Below are 9783 nucleotides of genomic sequence, written 5' to 3'. Positions count from 1 at the left end.
ACAACAAACACCAAGATCTCCATCCACGGCAACTCACAAGACACTCAACCAGACCCCATCCACCGAAGCCGCAAAATGACAACCTACTCCTCCAGCCCAGTAGCCACCTTCCTCCTCCCCACCGCCTTCGTCCTCTTCACCCTCCTCATCGCCTCCACCGAAGCCCTCGCCCTCATCCTCAAGCCCCTGAGCGGCCTCATCGTCCAGTCCGTCGTCTACTGGGCCATAGCCCTCGCCGTCTGGAGCGAGCCCAACGACGAGACCATGGTCAAGGCCTTCCTGTTCCTCGCCATGCTCTCCTTCCTGCTCATGCAGGTGCGCAGCAAGCGCGTGCCCCAGCCGTTCATCCGCGCCGTGCTGGGCCTCGCGTCCCTGGCCGTCATTGCCCATGATTGCACCATCGGCTTCCTCGGGACGCAGGCTGTCGTGTTGAGGGTCATGATGCTCCTGCTGCGGGCGAGGAACGTCCATGCCGTCATGGGGCGGAGCAGGGCCGTGCAGTTCTTTGCGAGCTGAGCGGGCGTGCTGGTCTTGAGACGAAGGGATTTTGATAGTGGCAGCAGGAGCCATCAGTTATCGAACGACATTTTCTGGGCTTTCTTACCATTTCTTTGCACTGGACTTGTATCGATAGAGCGCAGCATCCAGACGGGCGGGCCCGTCATTTGTTCAAAGCAGACTCTTGATGAAGAGTCCCATGTCTTGTAGGGTATTGACATTATAGACACAACTTAATCTATGACTCGCTTTATATCAACCTAGTACTGGTATCTTCCCTGCCCTGGTGTCGCATTTAGATTCGTGAAATAGCCATCGAAATCGGTACCCGCATAGGGTGACATGTTCGATTCCCGTCTCTCCTCCATCTGAGTTCCGTCGCCGTCCGCGGTCCCTTGTCGTCTTTGTCGCAATGTCTCTCTGCCCACCCAGCTGAGGTACACCGTCTCATGCACCTGCACGAGCCCGCCACTTCTCCTCGGGTCGACCCGTCCACTACTACCCTCAACGTCGCTCTTACCCGACCCCTCGGCAGGCTCAAACTCTGGCCGCTTCTCGACAACAAACACGCGGTGGTCCTTGCGGTCGACATGCTTGGCCACACCAACAAAGCCGAGGAACCATGCAGTTCCAAGGCCGATGACGCACCATGAGACGGTTGGGACGATCCACCATTCAGCCTTCGGTTTGGTGAGCTGTTCATAGAGACCTGTCGGAGGCACCCAGGTCGTGATCACTGGGTACAAGCCGCCAGCCATGTATACCGAGGCAGCGATGATGCTCACCACCGGGTTGATGCCCTTTCCTGTCAAATCTGTCCAGGTAGGGTTTTCTGGGATGGTTTGGTCGTTGGGTTCGTCGCCATCCCGGCTTACGGCCGTCGGAGGCGGGCCGCGGAAGCGCAGAATCAGAATGCCAAGTCCGAGGAATGTACTCATGAAAGCAGTAACAACATAGGCGCTCCACGAAGTGAGTAGAGTGTACGCCTCCGTGGGTTTCATGCCCCACGTGGCGAAGATGAGAACGAGACAGCTGACGAAATGAAGCACGAGCGCGCCGACTGGTGTCTTCTCGCTGTGTTCTTCGGGCGAGAACCAACTCAGGCGCATAATTGACTTGAACATGCCGTGCTTTTGAAACCATCGCATGACTCGACCAACACTCATGTCTGTGTTCTGAGAGAAGAACTTGGGAAAGGGAAGAATTCCTTCTTTGGCAATCTCTTGCTTGACACGGGCGGCAGTGTACGTCTGTGCAGACTTAGCATCATAAACTGAGAATGGGATAGTTCAACGTACCATGACAATGATGTTACCCAATGAAGACACTGCCAGAAGACCATTGAAGATCCGAAGTCCAGTATCCCTGCCACCGTCGAGGTGGCCCAGGGTCAGCTCAAAAAACTGCTCGGCCACACTGCGATCGACGTTGATCTGGTCGAGTTTGGGCACCACGACCATCTGGCAAAGGGTCAGCGAGGACGCATCAAGGCGTTGGATGAGTCAACTCACGTAGCTCAGGTTGACGGCGAGGTATAGTACCAAGACGATACCTACACCCGTGCTCATGGCGCGTGGGAACTTCTTCCTTGGTCGGCTGATCTCGCCCAAAACATAGTTGGGCTGTTCGAAGCCAGAGAAGGAAAATATGATAGCCAGAAAAGCATGAGCGTAGCCGTTTGGTTGGTTCGACCCGCCGCGGAACGAGTTATCCGCCGAAATATTGTCGGTGAAGACGTTCTCTGTCTTGGGCAGAGCATTGCCACCGACACACGCAGCTGTGATGATGATAAGCAGCATGATGCCGACCTTCACAATAGCCAATGTGTTATTGAGCCAGAGACCCCCGCGACGCGAGATGGCGTGAATAAAGCAGGTCAAGGTGGCGACGGCCATGGCAATCCCCCTCACAGCGCCATTGGAAGGGTCCTGAACGTTGGCAGCCAGCAGAACGCGATGCGCAAAATTAATCGAGTTGCCCGCCATGTTGCCCAGGATAATAAAGGAGATGCCGAAGATGCACGTCGAAAGTAGAACGGTGTTTTTTCGATAGGCGGGCTTCGTGTAGACGTATTGAAGGTAATTGAGGTCTCCGCCGCTTCGAGGGACACTCTGTTCGACGCCATTGATGACATAGCGAGGGATGTTCAGGCCGTATTCGATGTAGACGTGAGTACCGCAGATGCAGTAGATGATCCCGGCAACCCAGAAGAGCAGTGATGCGCCAGTGCTCATGGTTCCCTGGATTACGCGCTGGGGCGACATGAAGATGCCGGTGCCTTGCCGAGGAGAGACGAACGGGTTAGTCCAAGAGCCAGTGCATCATGAGAATTGCGACAAGCTCACCAATCATGCGATTGATCACCAGACAGCAGACAGTGAAATATCCCAACCGAAAACGCTCCTTGGGCGCATATGTCACGATACCATTGCCGTTGGATTCGTCGTAGAGATCAGCTCGATCTGAATCTATTGAGTGAGCCTCGCGATCTCGGGCTGGCTCCTGCCGGATGCCAGCAGAGCTGGGGAAATCATCCATGACAGAGACGAGGCAGAGCAGATGGGCCTGCCAGTCAGGGAGCGGGCGGCGTGTGTGCAGCGATGGGCCAGTCTCTCATGGAGAGGCCAGAGGGAGAGGCCGGAGTATGGAATGTCGGAGCCCGAAGAGCAGCGCGCAAGATGATAGACAGAGAAACGAGGCGCGTCTCGTAGTGCGAGGCTCTGTGGGCAGCAATCTCTATGTAAATCACGTCGGTCGACGGGCATGGCTCAGGCCGCGCTCGCTGGTGGAACGCCTTGACATCGTGCTATATGCAGACGGCCAGTAATCGTGCCGAACATGCAGCTTCCAGAGGGTGACTGGGGGCTGCCACATGGTGGTCACAAGACAAAATTGTGAGTCGAATGCAAGGCAGGCCAAGGCGAACCAATCCAGGAGAAGCAAGACGGGAGGCAGGACCTGCCGCCACAGGAGCCACAGCCTCGCTGTCGAGTATGCCTCGTTGGGCGCTGCATGGCATTGGGGAGCAGGACTGCCCTTGAACATTGCGCGCCGTGGTGCCATCCGATGAAGCCAAGCCTGATCAGGGAGATGGCGTCTTGCCGACGAGGTGATCGTCGAGGGGTTGAGCGAATAGGCAGCGAACGGAAGGCAGACTGGTCGATGCAGGCGAGGTCCGAAACGATAGCGGGCGTTGCTGGCACGGGAGGCTTGAGGGGGCGGTGGTACTTAGTATGCCCTGGCCGCCAGAAGAGGATCTCGGTGTGCCTAATGCGTGGAGCTATGGAGAGAAGAACGAGGACGAGTTGTTCAGCTTTCAGATCACTGCCACAACGGATAGGCGAACCTGCACTGGCGGGCCAATGTGAAGCTCAAGTTTCCCAGGGGAGGCGCTACCATCATGAACCGCTAAGGACGAAAGGGGAATGGTCGGTGCTTTTGTCTGCCGCATCTATTGGTCGTCTGCCGTGCTGGGAAGCGAGGACCCAGACTATCTCCCTTGCTCTTGGCTGCCTTCTTACCACTTTGACAACTGCTGCCTGCGCTGCTGCCCAGGTAATGAGGTACAGTAATGGGGTGCTCCTGCTTTGCCTCGTCTTTGCAGAGACCCTGGCACCTGCTCGCTCGCCTTATCGCTGGAACAAGCTGCGGGCGGGACATGCGCAACCCGCCCGCCGCCCGCCGTTCGTCAGTTGTCTCGTGTCTCCCCTCTTGTCTCTGACCTTACCTTGGCTTCACAGCATCTAAGCCTCCCTCATGACCCTCTTCCCCAGACCAACCTAGAGTTGTTGGCATACTCATTCATGACACGTCACTTGCCATGGTCTGTTTCCCAGGCGCGGGTTGTACCATGTATCACCGCACCATGTCGTACATGGGACAGGTTCTCCACCGATATTCATCGGCCAGGAACAGAGAGAGTTAGGTGTCACGCAACTAGTACGACAGGACCCGGGACTCTGGTCTCAGGTGCCTGCCATCCATCTACATGAGCTACTTATCTAGGTAGTCACTTCGCGTGGTTTTGCCGGGATTCCAGCCCGCACATCTGTTCAAACAGCCCCCAACGGAACCTCGCGGCCGGCGTCCCCCCCTCCCCCGGCTGGGGTGAATACAGGATGGTGGTCTCCCTGCATCGCCCAGCACTCAGGGACCGCTCGCCTCATTCGGGCGTGGCCCCCATCCTTTCTCTCTGTCACCCTCTCCCTCCTCTTTGCCTGTCTCTGGCCGAGACGAGAAACACACCGACCCTACAGACTAAGCCTCGCATCCATCTTCGAAAACGGCGCACGCGGCTATTCGACTCAGCCACAAGCTTTCCTTGACGGACCTGTCCGGCTTCACTTCCAACGGGCTGGACGTGCTGCGCTGCCAGCAGATCGAACGAACACCTGGTCTGGTCGTTGCCTTTCCTCGTCCATCTTGTCCTTGTGCTACGTGCAAAGTCCAGCTGAGTGCTGCCCTGGAGACCGATAGACCCCTACCCGCATCGTGCTGATCGGGAGAATGACGACGCCCCGTATGCGCGTGTGACATCTCCACGTCCAAGCATTTCCCTTGAAAATCACAACCAGCCCTCCACCATCTCTCGTTCTCTCTCTTGTGCCTGGTCCTTCCTTCCTGATCTCCATTTTGCTTGCCGCATCTGACACGACTGGAAATCCCCTCGGTATCACCAACGACACCATCTGCATGGTCGCTCCTTAAAGGAGCCCAACACCTCTTCATGGCTGGTTTCGTTCAAGCGGGCGACTTGATCAACTTTGGAAGACTTGCCTGGCAGGTTTACCAGTACGGCTGGCAAGACGAACATAACGCAAGTAAGTTGCCTTTGTGCCATGCATCCCAAGAAAATGCGACTTCGCGCCATCTCAGTATTTTGAGTTTGCCCCGCGCGCAGTGCCTTGCCCGCGGCCGATTTAGTAGTCGCATCCCTACCCTCACTGTTAGCCCTAGATGTTCCCACTCTACCAAGTCAACGCGATGGTATAAGTTTTCAGGGCAAATGCTGACCCCTGACCAGCAAGACAATACTTCGAGTTTGGCAGAGATGTCAAAGGCCTTGCTGAGAACCTCAACATCCTGAGTCGAGTCCTTGCTCAAGCGAATCAGTCACTTCGCGAGCAGGGCGCCTACAATACGCCTGTCAGATGGGACGAGGCATCACTCCTCGAGATCATCGGTGACTACCGGAAAACGCTGCAAGAATGTTACGAGCTGGTCGAAACGAACACGCGGTACCGCCTCAGCAGCGGTCCTGTGCGGAACATTGAGTGGAATGTTCTTGTACAGCCGAATGCCGATCGCCTGCGTCAGAGGCTGCTGCTTCACAACTCCAAAGTTCTCCTGGTTCTGAAGCCCTTTGAGATGTAAGTCAAGGCCGTAGGCACTTAGCTTTTGAACCAACTGACCAATTTGCAGTGACCTTCTCTGCCGAGTTCATCAGGACTTAGCAGACAGGATCCAAGCTGTACACGTTGATCTCCGTCGCCTCATCGGTATCCTTGTCCCCAACATGGAGCAGGCGCTCGCCCAACAGGAAGTCCGCGACATTCACATGCTTGATATTCCACCACGCGTGAGCGAAGCCTTCAGGCGAGCGGCAATGCAGGAGAAGCTTGAGTATGAAGACGACATGAGTTTAGATCTTGAAGAAATGGCGGACGCTTTTGTTCTACACTACGGTAACTCAACGCGCGACTTCGTCTCTGGCATGTTAGTCGAGAACAGGGTACCGCGCCCCGAGCAGTACATCAACCTCCTGAAATGTGTCTGGTTGATGCAACGAATCCGAGAATCCCCCAAGTTGAAGCAGCCTGCTCCCGAGTCGCATTGGCCGTCATACGTCAAACAACTGGAAGATGTCAGTTGTCAAGGATAACTCACTTCAGACGTGTGCTGACATCAAATGCAGGACCTTTCATCCCAATGCGAGCGTTTCGAGCCGAAGCAAGAACTTGTGGCGCCAGATGTCATGAGCCTAACAAGAGACATGCTCGAAATTTGGCCTGAAAAAGAGCTACCGCAGCTGATTGACGTTGTGACGAGGGACGAACTGATGGAAGAGGTCTTGGAGGTGTACGTCTACCCCGCATTCTTTAATGCGACGACACAAGAACTCATTTTTCTAGGCCTCTTAACGGGACAGCCAACAACGTGCAGCGCAATCTCCAGCTGCTACGGCGAATGGGAGCAGATAACAGGCGATTTCGGATTAATCTGACAGGCGTCGAGCAGCCTGTTGCAGGACGAGCGCGCCGCCAGGGTATGTTCTCGATATCTACATGACTCCTTGATGATATGCAGCATTGCTAACGTGCTCTGTTCTGCAGCCGAAACGATTGATTTTGACATCTCAACTGTCACCATCAACCCGCTGTATGCTGTGCCCTCTCCAATAGGGGGCATGGATGTCATTCTACGACGAGACGAAAGGATTGCCAGATTAGCATTCCAGAACCTCAAGGACGTCCTCAAATTCCAACAGGCTGTGACGGGATTCAAAACGTGGGCATCGCACGTTCAGTATGTCTCGAGACGCCACGTGCGCCCCAAAAGATATCTCCGCTAACACTCCAAAGGTTTAACGCTTTGGTGAGCTTCATTATTTCTGGAAGGAGGGACCCCATTGTTGAGAAGGCTTGCATTCAACTCTGGATTCCGAAGCAGCTGGATGGCAGACTGGTGACTGGCGCTGACGTGGCAGCTGATGCATCCACATCAGCGCCCACTGAAGTCCCTTCACGATCTTCAACCCTCGTTGCATCACCCATGAGTGGTACTTTGCCTTTTTCGTCAAACAATGTCGACAACATCTTCACAACAACAGATCCTTTCGGCGCTTCATCACGGGTCAGCACGATGCGCTCGCCGCCCTCGCCGAACCCTGCTGTCCAACGGAACCCTCCTAGTGCGCCTCAGCGCCACCCTATCAACATCCCACGTCGACCCGTCGCCTCGGGATCAGCAGTCTATGGGAGTCCCCCCACCCCGAGGCAGCCCAGTGTGACGCTCTCGCCGTTTGCCGGGAGTCCACCGGCGTCCAACGCCTTCCCTCCTGGCTGGTCCTATGCCCAGTCGCCCCCTCTCGGCCGCTCTCCCGCTCGTGATTCAAGTATATCAACGGTGCACAGCCGGACGTTTAGCATGTCGAGCAACGCTTCAGTGGCAGCGCAGTCTAACACGAGCTCAAGTGGCAGTGATGCGCACACTGTCACTGTTTCCATTGCCGGGCGCACCACCGGAGGCACGCTCCACCGCAGGCCGCCCAAGCCTATGCTGGTCCTTTTCACGGAAAATCCGCAAACCGGCAAGCGGTCTTTCGTTGCTCTACCACTGGACGATGAAAACGCCGTGATCAACCCAGTGCGCTGTCACTGTGGACGTGCCGGTCGTGACGGTGCGGCGTGCACTATCGCGGCCCTCGAAAAGAGGGAGGGGCGCGTGGACTTGGAAGCGCGTCGATTTGAGAGTACCAACGGTGAGGCTGACTGGAATGTCGCGAAACTGGCGCTTGGGAGGCGGGAGGAAAGGGGCTACGACGAGGCGATATGGAGGAATCTGAGGCGACTCAGCATCAAGTACGTTACTACTTCATTTTCCCCCTTTCTGGCCCCTAGTTTTTGTAAACGAGTAACTGACTGGCATGCGACAGATTCCCCGATGCAGCATCAAGGGCGGTATTTGGTGGGACGCCCGCGCAGTGCAGATGCAGTACTCGGACAGAAGCAGAGCTCAACAGGTGTCTCAAACAAGGACACAAGGGATTCCTTGGTGAAGTTCAGGAGTGGTATAGACAGCGGGCGAATCAGTACCACGCGGCGCGGTATGAGTCGCAACAGCACGTCGTCAATGGAACTTTGAGTAGCCAGGTCCCTTTCTGAGGAAAGACATAGATTAGCTCAGGAGTGTGGGCGTGTTGTTACAATACCCAAAGTGTAGTTAAGAGGAGAACGAGTTCATTTCCATGTCCAGTGCGTGTGTTGGTGTTACAGTATATAAGGCACTGGCCTGACGTCCATCTCTTGGCCAAGGCTGTCTGATTTGATGATCTTTCATGACAGATGGCACGGTACTGGTCATCCCTCTAAGCGCACCTCTCACGGTCTCGACAGGTGCTTCAACCCGTGAATCCTTCTCTCATATAGCTAGGGAGGCCTTCAGGCTAATCCCTACAGGGGCGTTCTGCTGCGCCAGTTGTACAGGCCTCCTCGCGCTTTCGGCCTCCGCAAAAAAGCCCCTCCGCCAAAAAGCCCCTCCGCCGACATGACGGTGTGTTCGGCCGGAACCCCGCGTCTCTAAATGATGCGGGACGCTGATCTGGGGCCGGAGTATGTTTTTCCACAACTCGGTGGAACTTGCGGGGTCGCATCCTCGGCAAGGAGCTGCCACTTTCGGCGTGTTCTATGTGGAAGAGCACATGGAACGATTTCTTCGAGGAAGGCAATGCAGCAGAACATGCTCGATTTAAAGCGTGCTCTTGCTGCCGGGCAAGTTCAGACCGAGAGGGAAGGCAATGTCCGAGATCCAGGCGTCGTACATAAAAGCACCCGGCGTCTCCGGCCTGAATCTTTGCTCGACCGCATGCAAATAAAAAAGTAGACAGATAGCCAGGGCAGTAAGCGAACCATGAAAGCCTGCACTCTAGCCCTCCTCGCCACGGCAGCGGCGGCAGCGCCGTCCCCGGAGATTCCGTACTCGCAGTGGATGACCGACTCGATGATCCGCAACGGCTACCAGCTTGCGCCGACGTTCCACTACGACGAAGCGACGCTGTACACGTCGTTCGAGGCCGTGTACGACGCCAACAGGAACGAGACGGTGCTCGAGTTTTACCGCAGCCACGTGTATGCCGTCGTGCTCGAGGACGGGACGATCGACGGGTTCAACCACTCGCACTACAGCCTCGACAACTACCGCTTCGGCAACAACATTCTCTGGTGGTACGAGCGGACGGGCGAGGAGCGGTTCAGGATCGCGGCGGGGAAGATCAAAGACCAGCTGGACAGGCACCCGAGGACGCCGACGGGCGGGTTCTGGCACAGGTACGTCTTGCCCCAACGTCCGCACGTGTGCACCAAGTCTGCTCGCTGCGCCAGCCAGAAAAGAAAAAAAGAAGGAAAAAGAGGCAAGCTGACCAACGCCGCAAAGACGGCCCACGTATCCCAACCAAATGTGGCTCGACGGCATCTACATGGCCGACACCTTCTACGCCAAGTGGACGCGCCTCTTCCAGCCCGCCAACGCAACAGCCTGGGCCGACATTGCGCTGCAGTTTGACACAAT

At 56.0% G+C, this 9783-nt stretch overlaps 4 protein-coding genes across 4 annotated transcripts in view; 3 read left to right on the top strand and 1 right to left on the bottom strand.

Moving 5' to 3' along the window:
- Nucleotides 1–75: 75 nt before the first annotated feature.
- On the top strand, nucleotides 76–516 carry VDAG_06741 (uncharacterized protein; the record flags this gene model as incomplete). The annotated part of the gene is made up of 1 exon (XM_009659445.1): nucleotides 76–516. The coding sequence occupies one exon, from the start codon at nucleotides 76–78 to the stop codon at nucleotides 514–516; it is 441 nt and encodes a 146-aa protein (XP_009657740.1).
- Nucleotides 517–720: 204 nt separating this feature from the next.
- On the bottom strand, nucleotides 721–3036 carry VDAG_06740 (high-affinity methionine permease; the record flags this gene model as incomplete). The annotated part of the gene is made up of 3 exons (XM_009659444.1): nucleotides 721–1748; nucleotides 2010–2776; nucleotides 2844–3036. 3 exons carry the CDS (start codon nucleotides 3034–3036, stop codon nucleotides 759–761), a joined length of 1950 nt encoding a protein of 649 aa, XP_009657739.1. The 3' UTR covers nucleotides 721–758.
- A 2188-nt stretch (nucleotides 3037–5224) lies between these two features.
- Nucleotides 5225–8381, top strand: VDAG_06739 (uncharacterized protein; the record flags this gene model as incomplete). The annotated part of the gene is made up of 8 exons (XM_009659443.1): nucleotides 5225–5372; nucleotides 5522–5867; nucleotides 5920–6361; nucleotides 6413–6576; nucleotides 6630–6763; nucleotides 6831–7023; nucleotides 7080–8078; nucleotides 8153–8381. The coding sequence occupies 8 exons, from the start codon at nucleotides 5225–5227 to the stop codon at nucleotides 8379–8381; spliced, it is 2655 nt and encodes an 884-aa protein (XP_009657738.1).
- A 745-nt stretch (nucleotides 8382–9126) lies between these two features.
- The window catches only part of VDAG_06738 (glycosyl hydrolase), a gene marked incomplete at both ends in the record, with an annotated part of 1373 nt that continues 716 nt past the window's right edge, over nucleotides 9127–9783 (top strand). Inside the window, one exon of the mRNA XM_009659442.1 lies at nucleotides 9127–9542. Coding sequence (XP_009657737.1) covers nucleotides 9127–9542 — 416 coding nt within the window. The remainder of the gene's footprint in view (nucleotides 9543–9783) is intronic.

This window comes from Verticillium dahliae, genomic scaffold (genome assembly GCF_000150675.1).
Source record: "Verticillium dahliae VdLs.17 supercont1.14 genomic scaffold, whole genome shotgun sequence".
NCBI classification, from domain to species: domain Eukaryota; kingdom Fungi; phylum Ascomycota; class Sordariomycetes; order Glomerellales; family Plectosphaerellaceae; genus Verticillium; species Verticillium dahliae.
The sequence above is the reverse complement of the archived record's forward strand: the minus strand, read 5'-3'. Positions and strand labels throughout refer to the sequence as shown.